The 25,116-nt window shown below is 56.1% G+C and overlaps 1 protein-coding gene and 1 long non-coding RNA gene across 5 annotated transcripts in view; one reads left to right on the forward strand and one right to left on the reverse strand.

The window, feature by feature from the left end:
* Positions 1-898: 898 nt before the first annotated feature.
* On the forward strand, positions 899-3,471 carry LOC122923353. Its single transcript, XR_006387276.1, has 3 exons — positions 899-1,004; positions 1,094-1,173; positions 3,370-3,471. It is a non-coding gene; the product is annotated as an uncharacterized LOC122923353 (long non-coding RNA).
* A 233-nt stretch (positions 3,472-3,704) lies between these two features.
* LOC122923352 (CAD protein-like) overlaps positions 3,705-25,116 on the reverse strand; it is a 32,058-nt gene continuing 10,646 nt past the window's right edge. Inside the window, exons 6-45 of one of the 4 annotated variants that reach the window (XM_044274134.1) lie at positions 19,104-19,275; positions 18,392-18,577; positions 18,065-18,177; positions 17,835-17,983; positions 17,628-17,759; positions 17,327-17,560; positions 15,691-15,912; positions 15,254-15,442; positions 15,057-15,181; positions 14,840-14,973; positions 14,645-14,757; positions 14,320-14,567; positions 13,995-14,241; positions 13,754-13,852; positions 12,985-13,209; positions 12,718-12,900; positions 12,380-12,598; positions 12,106-12,273; positions 11,784-11,966; positions 11,545-11,649; positions 11,220-11,465; positions 11,053-11,134; positions 10,804-10,970; positions 10,560-10,724; positions 10,088-10,219; positions 9,808-10,009; positions 9,463-9,653; positions 8,775-8,915; positions 8,608-8,703; positions 8,351-8,495; positions 8,133-8,183; positions 7,542-7,586; positions 7,236-7,402; positions 7,045-7,119; positions 6,753-6,965; positions 6,556-6,681; positions 6,259-6,414; positions 4,755-4,856; positions 4,582-4,676; positions 3,705-4,200 (exon numbers count right to left, since the gene is read on the reverse strand). In XM_044274134.1, coding sequence (XP_044130069.1) covers positions 4,098-4,200; positions 4,582-4,676; positions 4,755-4,856; positions 6,259-6,414; positions 6,556-6,681; positions 6,753-6,965; positions 7,045-7,119; positions 7,236-7,402; positions 7,542-7,586; positions 8,133-8,183; positions 8,351-8,495; positions 8,608-8,703; positions 8,775-8,915; positions 9,463-9,653; positions 9,808-10,009; positions 10,088-10,219; positions 10,560-10,724; positions 10,804-10,970; positions 11,053-11,134; positions 11,220-11,465; positions 11,545-11,649; positions 11,784-11,966; positions 12,106-12,273; positions 12,380-12,598; positions 12,718-12,900; positions 12,985-13,209; positions 13,754-13,852; positions 13,995-14,241; positions 14,320-14,567; positions 14,645-14,757; positions 14,840-14,973; positions 15,057-15,181; positions 15,254-15,442; positions 15,691-15,912; positions 17,327-17,560; positions 17,628-17,759; positions 17,835-17,983; positions 18,065-18,177; positions 18,392-18,577; positions 19,104-19,275 — 6,146 coding nt within the window. In that variant the 3' untranslated portion in view covers positions 3,705-4,097. Of the gene's footprint in view, positions 4,201-4,581; positions 4,677-4,754; positions 4,857-6,258; positions 6,415-6,555; positions 6,682-6,752; positions 6,966-7,044; positions 7,120-7,235; positions 7,403-7,541; positions 7,590-8,132; positions 8,184-8,350; positions 8,496-8,607; positions 8,704-8,774; positions 8,916-9,462; positions 9,654-9,807; positions 10,010-10,087; positions 10,220-10,559; positions 10,725-10,803; positions 10,971-11,052; positions 11,135-11,219; positions 11,466-11,544; positions 11,650-11,783; positions 11,967-12,105; positions 12,274-12,379; positions 12,599-12,717; positions 12,901-12,984; positions 13,210-13,753; positions 13,853-13,994; positions 14,242-14,319; positions 14,568-14,644; positions 14,758-14,839; positions 14,974-15,056; positions 15,182-15,253; positions 15,443-15,690; positions 15,913-17,326; positions 17,561-17,627; positions 17,760-17,834; positions 17,984-18,064; positions 18,178-18,391; positions 18,578-19,103; positions 19,276-25,116 lie in introns of all 4 variants that reach the window. The other 3 variants (XM_044274133.1, XM_044274136.1, XM_044274135.1) reach the window with 3 other exon arrangements.

The raw sequence follows: 25,116 nt of genomic DNA on the forward strand, positions 1-25,116 counted from the left end.
GTGGGGACATCCTGATGACGGGTGACTGAAGATGCCACAGATTCGGGTCCCTGACTCAGTTCTTATTATGGTTTATTTCGGAGTGATGTCATTCTCCTCCCTTTCATGTTCCTACATGACCTGTCCCGGATTGACTTGAGTGGCCCCGTGTCACAGGGATGACAGATCCATAAATGTCGTCTCCTCCTACATTATAATGTTGATGGATCAATGACTGACATAACAACATCCGGTGTCACTGGTCGAGCTGTGCGGTATATAAACCAGAGAGGAGATCCCAGAGGACAACTCTCCATCAAGCTCCATCCAGCATCATCCCAGCCCTGACCTGACCTGAAGAACATGGAAGCCCAGAGCGCCAAGTGTAGCCGTGGAGTGTGCCTGCTCCTGGTCTGTCTGGTTGTCAGCCTGCAGGGGGCAGGTGAGAGTAGCCGGGCACATTATGTGCCACTATTGGGCAGGGTATACTTTACATCAGACAGCCCGCACTAGGGTCTGCGCCACCTGACCCTCTACACGTATCTCTAAAGGGATTGTATGGTCACTACAGAGGAGCGCTTTACCGGATTTGATCTTCATCTTGACCAACAGATGACTGGTGATATCAGAGCATTGGAGGGGGGAGGGCTGTGATTTTGTCAATATAAGAGGCATTGTGTCATATCAACTGGTACATGACCAGCTCTCCTGCCAGGACATGTCCACAGGTGGTTTACACAGCGCTTTACCAGTTTTACTGTATATTGGGGTGGTTCTTAACCCATGGCGGTACCCTTTATAATTCAGGAAGAAGGATGGTGACATAGGCTGGTGCTCCATTAGGGGATGGCCACAGTGATGGGTTTCTTGTGGAAGAGCAATTTTCAGTTTATTTTGACATTTTCCCAAATTTATCTTGTTTTCTCTCAATTTTCCTTCACGGTCGATAATCTGAACATCTTTGGATCATTGATGCTCACTCTTCGGTTGGCAACACACAGCGGCACAGACAAACACAACCACAGGTAAGGCTGCAGTGTATGACAAGCCCCTCCCACTACAGGGCGAGAGAGACAGTGGCAGGGCGAGTATTGACACCTCTTGTTTTTTGCAGGTGTCCCCGGATGGGGCGTGGCTCTCCTGGTGATGACATCACTGATCCTGTCATATCTGATCCTGTGCATGATCTTGGCGGTAAGATCTGAATGATATTATATAGGGTGGGGGGTTAACATGGGTGATATACTCCAGCTGCATGTATACAGACCATGGCTGATGTGTAACCCTCCCCCACTCCGCAGCACCCCACTAACCCCCGGACAAGAACTGATGTCACCCCATAAATGTTCACCACAAGATCTAGCAACCAAAACTCAACCAAACATGAGCTCCCCCAATAATCCCAATAATGTACCACAGAGCGGCCCGCCATCTCCCAATCCCAGTAATGTACCACAGAGCGGCCCCTCGTCTCCCAATCCCAGTAGTGTACCACAGAGCGGCCCCTCGTCTCCCAATCCCAGTAGTGTACCACAGAGCGGCCCCTCGTCTCCCAATCCCAGTAATATACCACAGAGCAGCCCCTCATCTCCCAATCCCAGTAATGTACCACAGAGCGGCCCTCCATCTCCCAATAATGTACCACAGAGCGGCCCCCATCTCCTAATCCCAGTAATGTACCACAGAGCGGCCCCCATCTCCGAATCCCATTAATGTACCACAGAGCGTCCATCTCCTAATCCCAGTAATGTACCACAGATCAGCCCCCCATCTCCCAATCCCAATAATGTACCAGAGCGGCCCCCATCTCCTAATCCCAGTAATTTACCACAGAGCGGCTTTCATCTCCTAATCCCAGTAAATGTACTACAGAGCAGCCCCTCATCTTCTAATCCCAGTAATGTACCACAGAGCGGCCCCTCGTTTTCTAATCCCAGTAATGTACACAAAGAAGCCCCCATCTCCCAATCCCAGTAATGTACCACAGAGCAGCCCCCCATCTCCCAATCCCAGTAATGTACCACAGAGCGACCCCTAATCTCCCAATAATATACCACAGGGCGGCCCCTCATCTCTTAATCCCAGTAATGTACCACAGGGCGGCCCCTCGTCTCCTAATCCCAGTAATGTACCACAGAGCGGCCCCCATCTCCCAATCCCAGTAATGTACCACAGAGCGACCCCTAATCTCCCAATAATATACCACAGGGCGGCCCCTCATCTCTTAATCCCAGTAATGTACCACAGGGGGGCCCCTCGTCTCCTAATCCCAGTAATGTACCACAGGGCGGCCCCTCGTCTCCTAATCCCAGTAATGTACCACAGGGCGGCCCCTCGTCTCCTAATCCCAGTAATATACCACAGAGCGGCCTCCATCTCCTAATCCCAGTAATGTACCACAGAGCGGCCCCTCATCTCCCAATCCCAGTAATGTACCACAGGGTGGCCCCTCGTCTCCTAATCCCAGTAATGTACCACAGAGCCGCCCCTCGTCTCCTAATCCCAGTAATGTACCACAGAGCGGCCCCCATCTCCTAATCCCAGTAATGTACCACAGGGCGGCCCCTCGTCTCCCAATCTCAGTAATGTACCACAGAGCGACCCCCATCTCCTAATCCCAGTAATGTACCACAGAGCGGCCCCTCGTCTCCCAATCTCAGTAATGTACCACAGAGCGGCCCCCATCTCCCAATCCCAGTAATTTACCACAGAGCGGCCCCCATCGTTCCCTAATCCCAGTAATGTACCACAGAGCGGCCCCCTCATCTCCCAATCCCAGTAATGTACCACAGTGCGGCCCCCCTCAACTCCCAATCCCAGTAATGTACCACAGTGCGGCCCCCCTCATCTCCCAAACCCAGTAATGTACCACAGAGCAGCCCCCCTCATCTCCCAATCCCAGTAATTTACCACAGAGCGGCCCCCCTCATCTCCTAATCCCAGTAATGTACCACAGAGCGGCCTCCATCTCCTAATCCCAGTAATGTACCACAGAGCGGCCCCTCATCTCCCAATCCCAGTAATGTACCACAGAGCGGCCCCTCATCTCCCAATCATGTACACAAAGAAGCCCCCATCTCCCAATCCCAGTAATGTACCACAGAACGGCCCCTTGTTTTATAATCTCAGTAATGTACCACAGAGCGGCCCCCCTCATCTCCCAATCCCAGTAATGTACTACAGAGCGGCACCCCTCATCTCCCAATCCCAGTAATGTACCACAGAGCGGCCCCCCCTCATCTCCTAATCCCAGTAATGTACCACACAGCGGCCCCCCTCATCTCATAATCCCAGTAACGTAACACAGAGCGGCCCCTCGTCTCATAATCCCAGTAATGTACCACAGAGCGGCCCCTCCATCTCCTAATCAGATTCTGTTTTCTATTACAGCCCATGCTCAAGAAGCATCATGGAGGTCACGGGGGCCACTGATCGGGCACCGGGGCCACTCATGGACAGAGCCTGTGTTATATTGTGTCTGTATATTGTTACGTATAATGTATAAATAAAAGCAGAATAATCAGATTGGTCATGTGTCCTGCTGGTGGAGGATGGGGGGAGAACATGCTGAGGGTAGTAGTCATCCATGTACTTGTTACACTATGGCAGACTGTGCAGTCTGAACCAAGCAGCCAGCCAAATCCTCCCTGCAGCTCTGTATGTGACTGGAGCAGAAACCTGAGACCCTACGACGCGTAATCCCAGAACACGGAGGAAAATCGGAATAATTTAGAGAATTCTCTTTATTTAGAAAAAGGAGGAAAAGCAAAGTTCCCTGTATCTTCACATATAAAACCAGTCCGAGCGTCCCGCCATCTACGAGCGACTAATCAGAGCAGCACAGATCAGACGTGACCCACAGAGGACAGCCACTAGCACAGAGCGCTTTACTGTCTGCCGAAAAGATGGCAGTGATGTCACCGGGTGGGTGTGGCCTCAGGGAGAGTCACGACAATCAGAAAAAAGCGTTAGATGAGGAAGTCATGTAATGTAACCAGTGTGACTGGGATGACTGGAGATGGGAATGACTGGTGAGCGGGACGACAGTGCACGTATCATCCAATCAGGAACGTCTCTCGGGGGGCACCGGGGGATGGTCTAGTGTACAGCTCTCTGTATCAGTACTTTCCCAGGACTGTGGCCAGCAGCGCCATCCGCACGTACATCCCGTTCTCGGCCTGGCGGAAGTACGCTGCCCGAGGGTCCGAGTCCACTTCAAGACTGAGGGGAGAACAAGCAAAGAGAAGATGAGGCACATGGAGGATAGTGGGGGTGACCACACAGCGAGGAGGATGGCGGGGGTCCGTATCCTCATAGTATGAGGTGAGTGGGGTCAGACTATCCTCCTCCATAGCAGAGGGAAGGACTCCGCTCAGGAACCCATCGCATGGTAAGGTTCCACTCGACTTCGGCCCCCACATCATCTCTATACCAAAACTTCCAACCTCTTCCACACTGCACCAAGACCCCAGGGTTCACAGACCTCGTAAAGTGCCGCCTCACTGTAGGGGCCGTACACCAGGGTGAAAAGTCCACAGTAATATCAATGGCACAGGATGGTGAGAGTAGTAGTGATTTGTGGCCAGGGCGCCTGCTGCTCACCTGATCTCATTGACACGTGGCATCGGGTGCATCACCACCATCTTCTTCTTGGCACGGGTCATGATGTGTGGGGTGAGGATGAACTGTCCAAAACACTAAAGACAAAGACCCGGCGTCACCCAGAGCACGAGTTGTACACCCGACCCCCACAGCGGTGACACCCGCAGACTCACATTGTCATACTCCTCCTTGCTCTCGAACCTCTCCTTCTGTATCCGGGTCATGTAGAGCACGTCTGTGTCCGGGAGCGCCTCCTCAATGCTGCCGAACTCCTCCTACAAGAGTGTGGACCGTCACCAGCATACCAGAGCGACCCATCACCCCCCGCCGGGATAGTCACCAGCATACCAGAGCGACCCGTCACCCCCCTGCCCGGACCGTCACCAGCATACAAGACCGACCCGTCACCCCCCCGCCGGGACCAGCATACCAGAGCCACCCATCACCCCCCGCCGGGATCGTCACCAGCATACCAGAGCCACCCATCACCCCCCGCCGGGATCGTCACCAGCATACCAGAGCGACCCATCACCCCCCGCCGGGATCGTCACCAGCATACCAGAGCGACCCATCACCCCCCGCCGGAACAGTCACCAGCATACCAGAGCGACCCGTCACCCCCCCGCCCGGACCGTCACCAGCATACCAGAGCGACCCATCACCCCCCGCCGGGATCGTCACCAGCATACCAGAGCGACCCATCACCCCCCGCCGGGATCGTCACCAGCATACCAGAGCCACCCATCACCCCCCGCCGGGACCAGCATACCAGAGCCACCCATCACCCCCCGCCGGGATAGTCACCAGCATACCAGAGCGACCCATCACCCCCCGCCGGGATCGTCACCAGCATACCAGAGCGACCCATCACCCCCCGCCGGGATCGTCACCAGCATACCAGACCGACCGTCACCCCCCCGCCCGGACCGTCACCAGCATACTAGAGCGACCCATCACCCCCCCCGGTCACCAGTATACCAGACCGACCCATCACCCCCCACTGGGACCGTCACCAGCATACCAGAGCGACCCATCACCCCCCGCCGGGACCGTCACCAGCATACCAGAGCAACCCATCACCCCCCACTGGGACCGTCACCAGCATACCAGAGAGACCCATCACCCCCCGCCGGGACAGTCACCAGCATACCAGAGCGACCCATCACCCCCCGCCGGGACTGTCACCAGCATACCAGACCGACCCGTCACCCCCCCCGCCCCGTCACCAGCATACCAGAGCAAACCATCACCCCCCCCCCGCCCCGTCACCAGCATACCAGACCGACTCTTCACCCCCCCACCCCGTCACCAGCATACCAGAGCAACCCATCACCCCCCGCCGGGACCGTCACCAGTATACCAGACCGACCCGTCACCCCCCCGCCGGGACAGTCACCAGCATACCAGAGCGACCCATCACCCCCGCCGGGACCGTCACCAGCATACCAGAGCAGCCCATCACCCCCCGCCGGGACAGTCACCAGCATACCAGAGCGACCCATCACCCCTGCCGGGACCGTCAACAGCATACCAGACAGACCCATCACCCCCCCCCGCCCCGTGACCAGCATACCAGACCGACCCATCACCCCCCCCCGCCCCCAGACCCTTCACCACCACCACCCCCCGGAGTGTCACCAGCATACCAGACCGACCCATTACCCTCCGGACCCTCACCTGCTTGATTCCCTTGGAAGCCACAAAGTGGACGATCTTGGAGGGCATGCGCAGGCTGCGCGGCGTCACGTATCTCAGATTGATGCGGTATTGGGTCAGGAGGCAGGCGAGAGAGTGGACTGTGCGGCCATGCTTCAGATCTCCGACCATGGTGATCTAGAGGGGAGGAGACAAGGCGATACCTGGTAGCGACACATCATGTACCACAAAGAGGGCGTGAAACGTATGGGACTCCCACCATCGAAGACGGGTATATAAGTATGTGCCCCCTCCTCCTCCCAGCATGGCAGCACTTACCGTCATCCCGTTGACGGTGCCCAGCTCCTCCCGGATGGTGAAGATATCCAGCAGGGCTTGTGTTGGATGCTCTCCCACCCCGTCTCCCGCATTGATCACTGGTTTACGGCAGTGCTTAGCGGCAAGCTGAGGAAGACATGAAGAGTTAATACCCGGGCAGTGGGGATGGCGGTAGAATAATGGCGAAGCACACCTACCTCCACAGCGCCTGGCTCTGGATGTCTCACCACCAGCAGATCCGCGTAACAGCTCATGGTCTGAACAGAGTCCGCCAGCGACTCCCCCTTCTGAGAGGACGACGTAGTCTCCGAAAACGAGAGCACAGAGCCGCCCAGGCGATGCATGGCTGCCGCAAAGGAGCTGCTGGTCCGTGTGCTCGCCTCGAAAAACATGGCGGCCATTACTTTACCCTAGAGGAAAGAGCAGAGCGATGAGGAACGGAGCTGGACAGCGGCACGGCCGAGGAGGAAACTGTAAGACGCCAGGAACCTTGAGAATGTCCAAACTGCGCTCCTTCTGCACCAGCATCCGCAGCGTGTGCGCCACATTAAAGAGGTGCGACATCTGCAAGACAAGAGCAGTCTACAGTCACACCCAGAGCTGCACACAAAACCTCTGCTGGGAAGTGCAGCTCTGAATGTGACTGGAGTAGAATCCTTACTCCCGGACACGGGGCTCACCTGATCCTTGCTGAACTGCTTGACGGACAGGATGTGCTGTCCTATGAAGGGGTGCAGCAGCGGGGAGGTCTGCACGTGGGGGACAGTCTGTATGGGCATGTTCTGGGGGGACATGAGGCGAGGGATCGGGGGCGGGTGGGGGTAACCGTCCTGGATGGTGGAGAGATCTGCAACCACAAGATGACGACATAAGTAGCTGCTGCTCGACCACCCCCCAGTAATGACAACAGGCTCCACCCTAATAACCCACCAGAAAGACAGCGGCCATGACAGGGGGAGGGGCCCCGGCCGGGGGCAGATACCTACCTGCTTCTGGAGGCTTCTTGGCCACTCGCTCCCTCTGCTCGTCAGCTGCTGACACAAAGACAAGGCATGTAGACGCTCAGCGAGGGTAGGACACACGTACGTACACACACCGCCACAGCGTGCAGGCAAGAACCGTTACCCCGTCACATATACTGACCCCCACAGAGGGGGCCGCAAACCACAGCACAGGTCACCTCCAGAGCTGCACTCACATCATAGCTCTGGATATGACTGGTGCATTAGAAATGGTGTACCAAGAGAACAGCAGCAGCAGCTCTGGAGAAGACTAGAGTGTCAATGATGTAACAGCAGCTCTGGGTGTGACTGGAGTATAGGACAGGGTGCTGCAGCAGCTTTGGATGTGACTGGAGTTACAGTTCTGACCAATCACGGACACCACTGTGTAAATTACCTCACTGCTGAGGGAAGGGGGCGGGCTCTCTATATAAGCCCCTCCCACTATTCCCAGCAGTGATTGGCTGATTAGCGGATGATTGGCGATAATCAGCGGCTGATATCGGAGGTGGCGTCTGGTGATTGAGAATTTCACACCCCTCCCCCAGTGATTATGGACCCCTCCGGTACAGTTACCGCTCCTGGCGCTGCCGCCCCGATGCAGAGATGAGGATGTCCTCCTGAGCACTGGATATAGTGATAAAGGGTTAGCTGATGGCACATGTCACATGACTGCTGCCCCCCCCCTCCCCCGCCTTCAGGTCCAGTACAGTACAGTAAAAAGTGCATCAGATCTCTGCATGCTGTCAGTGAATAGATTGTCCTGACCTTGTCCTACTCACAAAGTTTCTCACCTTGTAACCCGGGATCAGAGGAGCGATGGATTCTGGGGGGCATATGGAAGCGGGCGTCTCCGGCGGGGCCGGCTCTGCGGGGGCTGGGAGCGCGGCTGCGGATGGTCTCGCTCTGCATGGTGACATGACGGTGACGCTCTGGAGTCTGAGAGAAAGTGAACAGACATTACTGACGGGCGAGAACGCTCAATTATTGTGTGACCCCCCTCTGGGCACCACTGATTGGCTGAGAGGGTTCTTTACCCCTCCTTACTCACCTTCACCATCTCTTTAGGGGGCGCCGGCTGCGAGGCTGCGACCAGCGGTGGAGTCCATTTCCTGACATCCTGACCATAACCGGCCGGCACTAGAACCTGAGGAACAGACAGTGAGCACAGTGCAGGTAGAATACAGAGGAGATGATGGGGGTTGTGTGCTCTAGTACCTGGCCGTCTATGTAGGCGACTTCCCCTCGGAGAACCACCCTGCGTATCGCACCCTTCAGCTCCATCCCTTCAAACGGAGTCCACTTCGACTTGGTGAACTGCATGGACTGCGGGACGGTCCACTCCTGCTCCAGATCCACCTATGGGGGGAGGAGAGGGTCAGAGGTGGAGGAGGAGAAGCGAGGGATGAAGAGAAGACAGCCAGAGGTGGAGGAGGAGAAGCGAGGGATGAAGAGAAGACAGCCAGAGGTGGAGGAGGAGAAGCGAGGGATGAAGAGAAGACAGCCAGAGGTAGGGGAGGAGAAGCGAGGGATGAAGAGAAGACAGCCAGTGGTGGTGGAGGAGGAGAAGCGAGGGATGAAGAGAAGACAGTCAGAAAAAGAACAGTCAGGTGGAAGGGAAGCGCGGGAGGAATAGACGACAGTCAGAGGTGGAGGAGAAGCGAGGGTGGAAGAGACTATAGGTGGAGTGGAAGCGCGGGAGGAATAGAAGACAGAGGAAGAGACAACAGTCAGAGGTGGCGGGGAAGGGAGGGAGGAGGAGGCGACCATCAGAGGCAGAGGAGAAGCGAGGGATGAGGAGAAGACGATAGAGGTGGAGGGGAAACGAGGGAGGAAGATACAAACAGGGGAAGAAGGAGAAGGCAAGCAAGCTGGAGGAAGGAGAAGTGGAGCAGTGAGCACTCACCTCTATGTATGTGTTCTCTTGGACTGGGAGGGAGAAGATTTTTCGGGGGTTCTCGTACAGCCGTTTGATGATGTCATCGATAGTCAGTCGCCCATCACTGACTGCAGTAAGCAGAAGGGGCAGCATGGTCTCCAGGCCCGGGTATCCAGGAGGAGGATTAGGACCTTCCTTTTCCTCCACAGAATGAGGGGCTGAGAGAACAGAGACCACAGGTTACACCAGCACAGGTGTGCGATGTATATATCTAGGCATGTAGGTATGTTTATTTGCATATGTGAGCACACAGATACGTATCTGGGTATGTGTGTGGTGGGGGAGACTTTTACACTTTGGGTCTCTTCTCACCGTGATCTGTGGCGAAGCAGTCAATAATGTCCAGGTTGTCCCACAGTGCCTGCAGGTCTTCTCTGGTGCCCAGCATGGGGCGCACCTGGCCTCGCTTCTGACCCAGCCGCTCCAGGTCATCCAGACACAGGAAGAGATGATGGGGGGCCACCTCGCAAGTCACCTGTATCCCCCGCTGCTTGGCCGCCTTGATGATGAGAATCTAAGGAGGAATCAGCTGATGAGAGAGGGTCTGTAGAGGTCTACAAGGGTCTTCACATCAGAAAGGATAGGAACCCACCTCCTCCTTCTTGGCCACATGGCAGATGTGCACCGATCGCTTGTACAACTGCGCCACCATCAAGATGGCGGCAACCGTCTGGTTCTCAGCATGAGCCACGATGGGCAAGTGAGCGGGCCACTTCTCAAAGTGCTAGAAACAAAAGAGGAATCAGTGACGGAGGTAGCACCTCACTGAGAAACCACCGGCCCACCAAACCTGAGCAAAGATATCCCCACAGCACAAAAAAGCTGTCAAAATATTCCCTCCCACAGAAACAGAGGCCGTCTGAGAACCTGCTCCTGCGACCATCAGCAGTCAAGATACCCCCAATATACTCTCGCTCTTCCTAAAACAGTAAAGGTGGCACAAAACTCTCTACCAACCAACAGGAGCCAAGATACCTCGGAACCAGGACAGACAGGGATAACGACCCCACCCAGCACAAAAAAACAGAGGCCCAACCATGTAGCAGAGCCGGTGTCATGCTCACCTCCATCCACAGGGACACGTTGTCCATCTTCAGCTGGGAGTAGGTGTCGTTCAGGTACATCTTCAGTCCAGCCGCTGAGCTGGCGATGGGGGTGAGGGAACCTGCGTTCTCTGAACACGCTCCAAGGAACAGGGCAAAGTCACAGCGGGCGCCAGCCTCCGCCAACTGAAGAGGCAAAACATGAGGGGTCACCAGAGCTCAGTCCCACCACCTGGGTACATCGGGACCTGCACCAGTAACTGACCTTCTGCGCCAATGAGAATGTGGCTGCGTCTGTGATGGCAGGGTTGGTATTGGGCATGGCGCACACCATGGTCACACCACCAGCCAGCGCTGCCGCCGTTCCAGACGAGAAGTCTTCCTTGTGTGTGGCGCCTGGCTCCCGCAGATGCACGTGGACGTCAATCAGACCTGTGCAAAGAGGACCCCAAAATAAGGTAACGGACCACAGAACTGACATACAGCTGATACTCGGAAGGTCTCTGCTCCTCACCTGGTAGGCGGATGAGTTTCTGGGAGGTCATACAGTCCACATGGGTCTTCACTGGAGGCGCCACTCTGATCTGCCTGAGAGCCTGAAGGAGAAGAAGATCTGAAACCCGGTCCTGACACTACATCCATCACTGTGATGACCCCCGCACCTCCACCCCCCCACCTCACCTCCACAAACAGTTTGGTGCACTTGATATCAATGATAAGGGGCACCGAGTAGTCCACGGCCAATCGGCGGGTACGGTAACCACGTGTCACAAAGGAGGACAGTCTGCGCCCCCCAGAGTTCCTCATGGAGAGGTTGATGACAAGGTCAAAGTGGTTCTCAGACAGATGGTCCATGATGCTCCGCTGCTTCTCCTTCAGGGCCCCATCGTTGTCCGTTTCCTCAAATGGCCAATCCATGGCTTTCACCTGCAGATGAGCCGGCCGTTAGATGTCACCTGCAAGTGACCTGTGCCACGGAGCAGGGCTACTGGTCACCTGGTCGTACCTTGATGCCATGCTCTGTGTAGAAGTCCGCTGTACCCACGCTGGCATACAGACTGTATCCCAGGCTCTCCAATGTCCGCACCGTGGGCAGAAGCTCACTCTTATTCTGTAAGACAGACAGACCACCCATCAATAAGTGGCTCCAGTCTTATCCAGAGCTGCATTCAAAAGGCTGCAGAGGCACACTGCAGTCGGAGCAGGGGAACATCTCTGTTCAACCTGTCCCCACCAAGTTCTCACCTTGTAGCTCCCGATGGTCAGTAGGATGTTGTTCTGAGGGATCTTGAAGCCGGTGCTCAGCATGGCCTTCAGATACGCCTCATAGCGGTTCTCCCCAAAGCAAGCCACCTCCCCGGTGCTGGTCATCTCCACCCCGAGAACCACGTCTGCTCCAGCCAGACGAGAGAAGGAGAACTGCGGCACCTTAGAAGAAGCAAGGCAACACTGGAGGTGAGTAATAAGGGAAGGGGGGTAAAGAGGTTAGTGATGGAGGAGGTAAGCAGTCAAGAGGTAAGTGGTGGAAGGAGGTCGGCACTCGGGAAGAAAGGACACAGTCACTTACCTTTAATCCAACAATTCCTGTGCCTGCCATAAGCCCGAGTGGCTCCACCTCTTCCCCCATAATGACTTGCGTGGCCAGGGCCACCAGATCCTCCCCAAGCGTCTTAGAGACAAAGGGAAAGGAGCGGGAGACTCGGACATTACACTCAATCACCCTCAGCTGATCGTCCTGCAGAGACAATGAAGGGTTAACAGGGATAAGACGCCTCTTCGGAGTCTATACAACAAAGCACCACATCTTCCATGACGCTATTCAGCAGCACACGTGACGTCACCTTTGCGATCAGCTGGAGGTTAAAGGGCCCTGTCACCTGGAGCTCCAGCCCCACCGCATGGACGATGGCCTTAATCCTCTCCAGAGTTTTGGGGGTGATATCCTGAGGAGGGGTGACCAGCGTGGCATCTCCAGAGTGCACCCCCGCATTCTCCACGTGCTCAGAAATGGCCACAGCGACCACCACCCCGTCACATGCCACCGCGTCAACGTCGATCTCCTGGAGACAAAGGATATGATCAGCGAGGGAAGTCCCTGGTGCATCTCATATTCCGAACCCACCCCTCCTCCCCCTGACTGCTGACCCTCTCCCCATCTCTCAGCTTCCACCACACGCACCTTGGCTTCCTGGATGAACTTGGAGATGACCACCGGATACTCCTTAGACACGGCCACAGCACTGGTGAGGAACTTCTCCAGATCATCATCAGAATAGGCCACATTCATGGCAGCGCCGCTCAAAACGTACGATGGCCGCACAACGCAGGGGTAACCAACCGCGTTACAGAACTGAAGCGCACACTGAAGACAAGCAGATGGACGGTTAGAAATAACGAGGGAGGGGGGGAAATTATCAAAGTCCAGCCCCCCAGAATGCGAGATCACCTGTGTGTCTGAGAGCTCCTTCCACTGCGGCTGACTGATCCCGATCGTGTCCAGCAGGCGAGAGAACTTGAAGCGGTTCTCAGCAGAGTCGATGGCCTCGGGGGAAGTGCCCAGGACACGGCACTGCTGACGGTGCAGGGACATGGCGATGTTATTAGGGAGCTGCCCCCCCATGGACAGGATAATCCCCTCCGGGTTCTCCAGCTCATAGATGTCCATCACCACCTGCAATAAGACGAGGTCCGGATTATACTCCAAACAGGCAAGATTGTCCCCGATCGACCCTGCCCCACAGCCCGGCGAGCGTCCCCGATCGACCCTGCCCCACAGCCCGGCGAGCGTCCCCGATCGACCCTGCCCCACAGCCCGGCGAGCGTCCCCCGATCGACCCTGCCCCACAGCCCGGCGAGCGTCCCCCGATCGACCCTGCCCCACAGCCCGGCGAGCGTCCCCCGATCGACCCTGCCCCACAGCCCGGCGAGCGTCCCCCGATCGACCCTGCCCCACAGCCCGGCGAGCGTCCCCGATCGACCCTGCCCCACAGCCCGGCGAGCGTCCCGGATCGACCCTGCCCCACAGCCCGGCGAGCGTCCCGGATCGACCCTGCCCCACAGCCCGGCGAGCGTCCCCGATCGACCCTGCCCCACAGCCCGGCGAGCGTCCCCGATCGACCCTGCCCCACAGCCCGGCGAGCGTCCCCGATCGACCCTGCCACACAGCCCGGCGAGCGTCCATCTCCCTCCATAAGTCTTATATCACCCACACTTACCTCAAAGGAAATCTCATCGAAATACAGGCGGTCGCACATGTCGTAGTCGGTGCTCACAGTCTCCGGGTTGTAGTTCACCATGATAGTCTTAAAGCCCATCTGCCGTGAGGAAATCCCAAGAATAAGGAGGATGTGATGTCACAGAAGAACGTGCCCCCCCCCCTCCAACCTCTCCAGGACACTCAGACCCCGCCCCCCCAGACTTTCCACCGCAGCTACTACTCTGGTAGCAGCGCCTCACCTTGCGCAGTTCCTGGATGCAACCCACCGCACACCAGTCAAACTCCACGCTGCTGCCGATGCGGTAGACGCCGGATCCTAGCACCATGACGTGGGGCTCCTGGAAGTCCAGGTCATGCTCGATGCCGTTGTAGGTCAGGTACAGGTAATTGGTCTGCGCTGGCCACTCTGCAGCCACCGTGTCGATCTGCTTCACCTGCGGCAGAATCTGCCATTCCTGCCTCACCTTCCGGACGGCCAGCTCCGTGCTGCAGAAAAACAAGGGAGGGTTACAGGACCTGACGCGCCTGAGGGGTGGGGGTGGGCGAACCGACGGGGGCAGTCACCTCTGCACGGCCTGTGCGATCTGCTTGTCGGAGAAGCCCAGCTGTTTTGCGCGGTGCAGGAGACTACGCGGCATGGCATTCTCGTCCCGGCATGCCTCCAGCGCGTTCACGTGGTCGGTGATGTTCTTCATCTTGTGCAGGAACCAGCGATCGATCTTGGTCAGCTCGTACAGCCGCTCAATGGTGTAACCAGCGCGCAGGGCGGCCGCCAGCACAAAGATCCGCTTATCGGTGGGAGTGGCCAGTTCCTGGAGGGGGGGAGGAGTTTAGTGACCTCGCCTCAGTTATGACTCCCCCCATCACAGAGGCCTCCCCTCCAACTCACCTCATCAGATGCAGACTTCACTGTGTGATCGAACCCCACGCAGTTCTCGTCCACCATGCGCAACGCCTTCTGGAACGCCTCCTCAAAGCTCCGCCCCACCGACATCACTTCACCTGAGAGGACAGATCATCAACTCACAGCCCCACGTAATAACTCGATGGTGACGACATTCACTGACAGCAAGCAGAAACTCACCCACGCTCTTCATGGAGCTGCCGATCTTGGTGCTGACCCGCAGGAACTTGCTGAGGTCCCAGCGCGGCGCCTTCACCACGCAGTAGTCCAGGCTGGGCTCGAAGTTGGCGGTCGTGGAATTGGTGACAGAGTTCCTGAGGAAGAGAAGAAGACGACAACCGATAAATATCAACACGACCACATGAGCGTGGCCCCCCCCCCGCCGGATCCCCCGTACCTGAGGACAGGCAGTGGGATGCCCAGAGCCAGCTTTGCTGCCACGTATGCCAGGGGGTAACCAGTCGCCTTACTCGCCAGGGCAGAGCTGCGGGAGAGGCGAGCATTCACCTCGATGATGTAATACTGCAGAGAGAGCAGAGGTGAGACCCCCGCGGAGACCCCTCCCCGATGGCACCCCGATCACATGACACTCACCTGCTCAGATTCGGGGTTTAGCGCATACTGGATGTTACACTCCCCCACAATCCCCAGGTGCTGGATCACCTTTATGGCGGTGTTCCGCAGCAGGTTGTACTCGCGGTCGTTCAGGGTCTGGCTGGGGGCCACCACGATGGACTCGCCGGTGTGAATGCCCAGTGGGTCCACGTTCTCCATGTTACACACCTGCAGGGGGTGTCATTCACAGACGCCATGAGGGGGCAGCAACGTCACAACGCAGACTGCCCCCTCACTAGAGAGGGCACTGGACATGATAGTGGCCTGCGCGCTGATGCTTTCCATATCATGCAGTGATACATATGAAATGGGGCGCGCGCTGATAACCGATCTAACGAGGGCACTGCCCGCTAGTGGGCACATACTCCTACACAGGCACCAGGGCCCTGCTATGTGGTCGCCAGCGCAGTCCTCACCGTCACGCAGTTGTTGTAGGCGTCCCGCACCACCTCGTACTCTATCTCCTTCCAGCCCTTCAGGGATTTATCCACCAGCACCTGGGTGGTGTGGGCAAACGCCTGGCACACCAACGACGTCATCTCCTCCTTCGAGTTGGCAAATCCGGATCCCAACCCGCCCAATGCGTAGGCCGAGCGCACCAGAACTGGATACCCGAGCCGTTCAGCGGCTGCCTGTGCCTGTGAGAGAGCGCGGAGAGGACAGACTCAATAGAAAGCGCAAGCTCTGCTGGTTCAGTGTCTGCACAGAGCACGGTGGGAGATGTAGTACAGGGCAGGAGTCTACAGTAGTGCAGTGTTATCTCATGCTGGTTCAGTGTCGGCACAGAGCACGGTGGGAGATGTAGTACAGGGCAGTAGTCTACAGTAGTGCAGTGTTATCTCATGCTGGTTCAGTGTCTGCACAGAGCACGGTGGGAGATGTAGTACAGGGCAGTAGTCTACAGTAGTGCAGTGTTATCTGACGCTGGTTCAGTGTCTGCACAGGGCACGGTGGGAGATGTAGTACAGGGCAGTAGTCTACAGTAGTGCAGTGTTATGTCATGCTGGTTCAGTGTCTGCACAGAGCACGGTGGGAGATGTAGTACAGGGCAGTAGTCTACAGTAGTGCAGTGTTATCTCATGCTGGTTCAGTGTCTGCACAGAGCACGGTGGGAGATGTAGTACAGGGCAGTAGTCTGCAGTAGTGCAGTGTTATCTGACGCTGGTTCAGTGTCTGCACAGGGCACGGTGGGAGATGTAGTACAGGGCAGTAGTCTACAGTAGTGCAGTGTTATGTCATGCTGGTTCAGTGTCTGCACAGAGCACGGTGGGAGATGTAGTACAGGGCAGTAGTCTGCAGTAGTGCAGTGTTATCTGACGCTGGTTCAGTGTCTGCACAGGGCACGGTGGGAGATGTAGTACAGGGCAGTAGTCTACAGTAGTGCAGGGTTATCTCACGCTGGTTCAGTGTCTGCACAGGGCACGGTGGGAGATGTAGTACAGGGCAGTAGTCTGCAGTAGTGCAGTGTTATCTGACGCTGGTTCAGTGTCTGCACAGAGCACGGTGGGAGATGTAGTACAGGGCAGGAGTCTACAGTAGTGCAGTGTTATCTCACGCTGGTTCAGTGTCGGCACAGAGCACGGTGGGAGATGTAGTACAGGGCAGTAGTCTACAGTAGTGCAGTGTACTCTCATGCGGGTTCAGTGTCTGCACAGAGCACGGTGGGAGATGTAGTACAGGGCAGGAGTCTACAGTAGTGCAGTGTTATCTCATGCTGGTTCAGTGTCTGCACAGAGCACGGTGGGAGATGTAGTACAGGGCAGTAGTCTGCAGTAGTGCAGTGTTATCTGACGCTGGTTCAGTGTCTGCACAGAGCACGGTGGGAGATGTAGTACAGGGCAGTAGTCTACAGTAGTGCAGTGTTATCTCATGCTGGTTCAGTGTCTGCACAGAGCACGGTGGGAGATGTAGTACAGGGCAGTAGTCTACAGTAGTGCAGTGTTATCTCATGCTGGTTCAGTGTCTGCACAGAGCACGGTGGGAGATGTAGTCTCATAGTTCAGGACCTCAGATGACCGGTGTGGAGACAGCAGTGACACAAGGGCCACTTACCTGTTCTAGAGAGAAGGCGGCTTCACTTGGAGCGACGTGCTCGCCAATCTCCTCCATCTTCTCCACAAACACCTTCCGGTCCTCGGTCATTTCTATGGAGCTGACAGGGGTCCCGAGCACCCGGACGTTGTACTTCTCCAGTACGCCGCGCTTGGTCAGCTCCACGCCGCAGTTCAGAGCCGTCTGACCACCAAACGTTAGCAGGACGCCGTCTGGCCGCTCATTCTTAATCACCTGCAGAGGAGATCGTGAGACTGAGAACATAGAGGACGGTACCGGCACCGCCGCCCGCCAGACCTACCTGAGTCACGTAGTCCGCTGTGATGGGCAGGAAGTAGACCTTGTCGGCCAGCCCCTTGGAGGTCTGCACTGTGGCAATGTTGGGGTTAATGAGCACGGTCTGAATTTTCTCCTCCTTCAAAGCTTTAATGGCCTAAATGAAGAAAAGGATTGTGGGAAATGTCCCGAGCAGCAGGCCACCCTCCCCGCAGCCACGGAGTGGACCTACCTGAGAGCCCGAGTAGTCAAACTCTCCGGCCTGGCCGATGGACAGCCCCCCGGAGCCCAGGATGAGCACCTTCCGGGGGCGGCCGCTCTGCAGGTCACTCACGTTCGGGGAGTCCTTGTAGGTCAGGACGTGATCGAGACGTTCCTTCACTGAGGAGAGACCAGATGGATGTGGCACAGAGCGCAACCGGCACAGGTCACATGAGCTCTCCTCCAAGAACCGCCACCTACCTGTGCGCAGCTCCGTCTTCCCAGCTTTCATGTCACGTACGGTGTCCAGGAAGACATCGAAGAGACAGACGAGGTCCATGGGGCCGGCGCGGTGCTCCGGGTGGAACTGCACGCTGGAGGAGGAACGAATGTCAGGAAAGAGTGCAAATCTGAGGACGGCGTGACCTCTCCATGACAACCCCCCCCATGTGACCTCCACATAACAAGGGCCACCCCCCCTTGTGTGACCCCCCCCATGATAAGCCATACAACCCCACCATCGGGTGACCTCCCCCATGACAGGACCCCTCCTGGTCGCTTGACCTCCCCATGATAAGTCCCGCTCACCTGAAAAACGGCTTGGAGTTATGAATGATTCCCTCATTGGTGTGGTCATTGGCGTTGGTGAAGAGCGGAGACCACCCGTCTGGGAGAGTGTGGGGGTCCACAGCGTAGCCATGGTTCTGGGAAGTGATGAAGCAGCGCTGGGACGCCGCGTGGATACACGGCTGGTTGTGACCGCGATTTCCGTATCTAGAGAGACAGCAGAAGAATAAGAGGAAGAGGACCTCCCCAAGGACAGAGACAGAAGCACAGTGATGGCCGGGCTCGAGATCAGGGGCACCACAGCTGCCAGCCCAGTGATGGCCGGGCCCGAGATCAGGGGCGCCACAGCTGCCAGCGCAGTGATGGCCAGGCCCGAGATCAGGGGCGCCACAGCTGCCAGCGCAGTGATGGCCAGGCCCGAGATCAGGGGCGCCACAGCTGCCAGCGCAGTGATGGCCAGGCCCGAGATCAGGGGCGCCACAGCTGCCAGCGCAGTGATGGCCAGGCCCGAGATCAGGGGCGCCACAGCTGCCAGCGCAGTGATGGCCGGGCCCGAGATCAGGGGCGCCACACCTTCCAGCCCAGTGATGGCCGGGCCCAAGATCAGGGGCGCCACACCTTCCAGCCCAGTGATGGCCGGGACCGAGATCAGGGGCGCCGAAGCTGCCAGCGCAGTGATGGCCGGGCCCGAGATCACAATGAGAACTGGCACACAGGGCATGGCTTGACTTACTTCATCTTGTAGGTCTTGGCGCCGATCACCAGGGAGAGGATCTGGTGCCCCAGGCAAATTCCAAACAGGGGTTTTGGGTTCTCGCCCTCCATGTAGCGGTGGATGTGGAGCACGGACTGCTGGCAGTACACGGGGTCCCCGGGGCCATTACTGAGGAAGAGGCCGTCATACTCTAGAGGAGAATGAAGAACAGCACTGGGTGTGAAGGGCCGGCACGGGCACGGTGCCCTCAAGGCACATGTGGCTACTACTACAGAGGGTGAGAACAGCTCACAGGTGCCCCCTGCTGGCTCAATGCTGAACTGTGGGAGAAGCAGAGGCTCCACTATACTGCCATCCACATGAAGGCGATGCCCCGCTGCCTCGTCACCACCAGCGGAGGAGCGGTCCAGGCGGCACAATATCTGAGTGGAAGGTCACGATATAAAAACATTAGGATGTGCTCCTCCCCCTCACCCTGGCAGGAAGGCTGCAATTCAGGGCAGAGGTAATGCCAGGAAGAGGGAGAACCTGGCACCGATCCCGGCTCTAATACTGCGACCTTGGCACAGGAACCACCTGACATGGAGGGCACCGGATCAGCAGGGACCTGGCTGGTGTGTGCATATGTATACACGCCCAGCCTGACCCCAGCTGCAGTGTGTGAGCGACACATACTAGTGTGCATATGTATACACGCCCAGCCCGACCCAAGCAGCAGTGCGTCAGTGGTACATGCCAGTGTGTGCATATGTATACACGCCCAGCCTGATCCCAGCTGCAGTGTGTGAGTGACACATACTAGTGTGCATATGTATACACGCCCAGCCTGACCCCAGCTGCAGTGTGTGAGCGACACATACTAGTGTGCATATGTATACACGCCCAGCCCGACCCAAGCAGCAGTGCGTCAGTGGTACATGCCAGTGTGTGCATATGTATACACGCCCAGCCTGATCCCAGCTGCAGTGTGTGAGTGGTACATGCCAGTGTGTGCATATGTATACACGCCCAGCCTGATCCCAGCTGCAGTGTGTGAGTGGTACATGCCAGTGTGTGCATATGTATACACGCCCAGCCTGACCCAAGCAGCAGTGTGTGAGTGACACATATCAGTGTGCATATGTATACACGCCCAGCCTGACCCAAGCAGCAGTGTGTGAGTGACACATATCAGTGTGCATATGTATACACGCCCAGCCTGACCCCAGCTGCAGTGTGTGAGTGGTACATGCCAGTGTGTGCATATGTATACACGCCCAGCCTGACCCCAGCTGCAGTGTGTGAGTGACACATACTAGTGTGCATATGTATACACGCCCAGCCTGACCCAAGCAGCAGTGTGTGAGCGACACATACTAGTGTGCATATGTATACACGCCCAGCCTGACCCCAGCTGCAGTGTGTGAGTGGTACATGCCAGTGTGTGCATATGTATACACGCCCAGCCTGATCCCAGCTGCAGTGTGTGAGTGGTACATGCCAGTGTGTGCATATGTATACACGCCCAGCCTGACCCAAGCAGCAGTGTGTGAGAGACACATACTAGTGTGCATATGTATACACGCCCAGCCTGACCCCAGCTGCAGTGTGTGAGTGGTACATGCCAGTGTGTGCATATGTATACACGCCCAGCCTGATCCCTGCTGCAGTGTGTGAGAGACACATACTAGTGTTCATATGTATACACGCCCAGCCTGACCCAAGCAGCAGTGTGTGAGAGACACATACTAGTGTGCATATGTATACACGCCCAGCCTGACCCAAGCAGCAGTGTGTGAGAGACACATACTAGTGTGCATATGTATACACGCCCAGCCTGATCCCAGCTGCAGTGTGTGAGAGACACATACTAGTGTTCATATGTATACACGCCCAGCCTGACCCCAGCTGCAGTGTGTGAGAGACACATACTAGTGTGCATATGTATACACGCCCAGCCTGACCCAAGCAGCAGTGTCAGTGGTACATGCCAGTGTGTGCATATGTATACACGCCCAGCCTGACCCAAGCAGCAGTGTGTGAGTGGTACATGCCAGTGTGTGCATATGTATACACGCCCAGCCTGACCCCAGCTGCAGTGTGTGAGAGACACATACTAGTGTGCATATGTATACACGCCCAGCCTGACCCAAGCAGCAGTGTGTGAGAGACACATACTAGTGTGCATATGTATACACGCCCAGCCTGACCCAAGCAGCAGTGTGTGAGAGACACATACTAGTGTGCATATGTATACACGCCCAGCCTGACCCCAGCTGCAGTGTGTGAGCGACACATACTAGTGTGCATATGTATACACGCCCAGCCTGACCCCAAGCAGCAGTGTCAGTGGTACATTGCCAGTGTGTGCATATGTATACACGCCCAGCCTGACCCAAGCAGCAGTGTGTGAGTGTGTACATGCCAGTGTGTGCATATGTATACCCGCCCAGCCTGACCCCAGCTGCAGTGTGTGATGGACACTGCCTAGTGTGGCATATGTATACACGCCCAGCCTGACCCCAGCTGCAGTGTGTGAGAGACACATACTAGTGTGCATATGTATACACGCCCAGCCTGACCCACAGCTAGCAGTGTGTGAGAGGACACATACTAGTGTGCATATGTATACACGCCCAGCCTGACCCCAGCTGCAGTGTGTGAGCGACACATACTAGTGTGCATATGTATACACGCCCAGCCTGACCCCAGCTGCAGTGTGTGAGAGACACATACTAGTGTGCATATGGTATACACGCCCAGCCTGACCCAAGCAGCAGTGTATGAGCGACACATACTAGTGTGCATATGTATACACGCCCAGCCTGACCCCAGCTGCAGTGTGTGAGAGACACATACAGTGAGGACATATGTAATACAACGCACCAGCCTGATTCCCAGCTGCAGTGTGTGAGATGGTAACATGCCTAGTGTGTGCATATTGTATACACCGCCCAGCCTGATCCCAGCTGCAGTGTGTGAGTGGTACATGCCAGTGTGTGCATATGTATACACGCCCTAGCCTGATCCAAAGCAGCAGTGTGTGAGGCGTACACTAGCTAGTGTGTGCATATGTATACACGCCCAGCCTGACCAAGCAGCAGTGTGTGAGAGACACATACTAGTGTGCATATGTATACACGCCCAGCCTGACCCAAGCAGCAGTGTGTGAGAGACACATACTAGTGTGCATATGTATACACGCCCAGCCTGACCCCAGCAGCAGTGTGAGAGACACATACTAGTGTGCATATGTATACAAGCCCAGCCTGACCCCAGCAGCAGTGTGTGAGAGACCACATACTAGTGTGCATTGATATACACGCCCAGCCTGACCCAAGCAGCAGTGTGTGAGAGACACATACTAGTGTGCATATGTATACACGCCCAGCCTGACCCCAGCTGCAGTGTGTGAGTGGTACATGCCAGTGTGTGCATATGTATACACGCCTAGCCTGATCCAAGCAGCAGTGTGTGAGCGACACATACTAGTGTGCATATGTATACACGCCCAGCCTGACCCAAGCAGCAGTGTGTGAGAGACACATACTAGTGTGCATATGTATACACGCCCAGCCTGACCCAAGCAGCAGTGTGTGAGAGACACATACTAGTGTGCATATGTATACACGCCCAGCCTGACCCCAGCTGCAGTGTGTGAGAGACACATACTAGTGTGCATATGTATACACGCCCAGCCTGACCCAAGCAGCAGTGTCAGTGGTACATGCCAGTGTGTGCATATGTATACACGCCCAGCCTGACCCAAGCAGCAGTGTGTGAGTGGTACATGCCAGTGTGTGCATATGTATACACGCCCAGCCTGACCCCAGCTGCAGTGTGTGAGAGACACATACTAGTGTGCATATGTATACACGCCCAGCCTGACCCCAGCTGCAGTGTGTGAGAGACACATACTAGTGTGCATATGTATACACGCCCAGCCTGACCCAAGCAGCAGTGTGTGAGAGACACATACTAGTGTGCATATGTATACACGCCCAGCCTGACCCCAGCTGCAGTGTGTGAGCGACACATACTAGTGTGCATATGTATACACGCCCAGCCTGACCCAAGCAGCAGTGTGTGAGAGACACATACTAGTGTGCATATGTATACACGCCCAGCCTGACCCAAGCAGCAGTGTATGAGCGACACATACTAGTGTGCATATGTATACACGCCCAGCCTGACCCCAGCTGCAGTGTGTGAGAGACACATACTAGTGTGCATATGTATACACGCCCAGCCTGATCCCAGCTGCAGTGTGTGAGTGGTACATGCCAGTGTGTGCATATGTATACACGCCTAGCCTGATCCAAGCAGCAGTGTGTGAGCGACACATACTAGTGTGCATATGTATACACGCCCAGCCTGACCCCAGCAGCAGTGTGAGAGACACATACTAGTGTGCATATGTATACACGCCCAGCCTGACCCAAGCAGCAGTGTGTGAGAGACACATACTAGTGTGCATATGTATACACGCCCAGCCTGACCCCAGCTGCAGTGTGTGAGTGGTACATGCCAGTGTGTGCATATGTATACACGCCTAGCCTGATCCAAGCAGCAGTGTGTGAGCGACACATACTAGTGTGCATATGTATACACGCCCAGCCTGACCCCAGCAGCAGTGTGAGAGACACATACTAGTGTGCATATGTATACACGCCCAGCCTGACCCAAGCAGCAGTGTGTGAGAGACACATACTAGTGTGCATATGTATACACGCCCAGCCTGATCCCAGCTGCAGTGTGTGAGCGACACATACTAGTGTGCATATGTATACACGCCCAGCCTGACCCCAGCTGCAGTGTGTGAGAGACACATACTAGTGTGCATATGTATACACGCCCAGCCTGACCCCAGCTGCAGTGTGTGAGTGGTACATGCCAGTGTGTGCATATGTATACACGCCCAGCCTGACCCCAGCTGCAGTGTGTGAGTGGTACATGCCAGTGTGTGCATATGTATACACGCCCAGCCTGATCCCAGCTGCAGTGTGTGAGAGACACATACTAGTGTTCATATGTATACACGCCCAGCCTGACCCAAGCAGCAGTGTGTGAGAGACACATACTAGTGTGCATATGTATACACGCCCAGCCTGACCCCAGCTGCAGTGTGTGAGAGACACATACTAGTGTGCATATGTATACACGCCCAGCCTGACCCAAGCAGCAGTGTCAGTGGTACATGCCAGTGTGTGCATATGTATACACGCCCAGCCTGATCCCAGCTGCAGTGTGTGAGCGACACATACTAGTGTGCATATGTATACACGCCCAGCCTGACCCAAGCAGCAGTGTATGAGCGACACATACTAGTGTGCATATGTATACACGCCCAGCCTGACCCCAGCTGCAGTGTGTGAGAGACACATACTAGTGTGCATATGTATACACGCCTAGCCTGATCCAAGCAGCAGTGTGTGAGCGACACATACTAGTGTGCATATGTATACACGCCCAGCCTGATCCCAGCTGCAGTGTGTGAGCGACACATACTAGTGTGCATATGTATACACGCCCAGCCTGATCCCAGCTGCAGTGTATGAGTGGTACATGCCAGTGTGTGCATATGTATACACGCCCAGCCTGACCCCAGCTGCAGTGTGTGAGCGACACATACTAGTGTGCATATGTATACACGCCCAGCCTGACCCCAGCTGCAGTGTGTGAGAGACACATACTAGTGTGCATATGTATACACGCCCAGCCTGATCCCAGCTGCAGTGTGTGAGTGGTACATGCCAGTGTGTGCATATGTATACACGCCCAGCCTGTCCCAAGCAGCAGTGTGTGAGCGACACATACTAGTGTGCATATGTATACACGCCCAGCCTGACCCCAGCTGCAGTGTGTGAGAGACACATACTAGTGTGCATATGTATACACGCCCAGCCTGACCCCAGCAGCAGTGTGAGAGACACATACTAGTGTGCATATGTATACACGCCCAGCCTGACCCAAGCAGCAGTGTGTGAGAGACACATACTAGTGTGCATATGTATACACGCCCAGCCTGACACCAGCTGCAGTGTGTGAGTGG

Source organism: Bufo gargarizans, unplaced genomic scaffold, assembly GCF_014858855.1.
Source record: "Bufo gargarizans isolate SCDJY-AF-19 unplaced genomic scaffold, ASM1485885v1 original_scaffold_1495_pilon, whole genome shotgun sequence".
Classification (NCBI taxonomy): domain Eukaryota; kingdom Metazoa; phylum Chordata; class Amphibia; order Anura; family Bufonidae; genus Bufo; species Bufo gargarizans.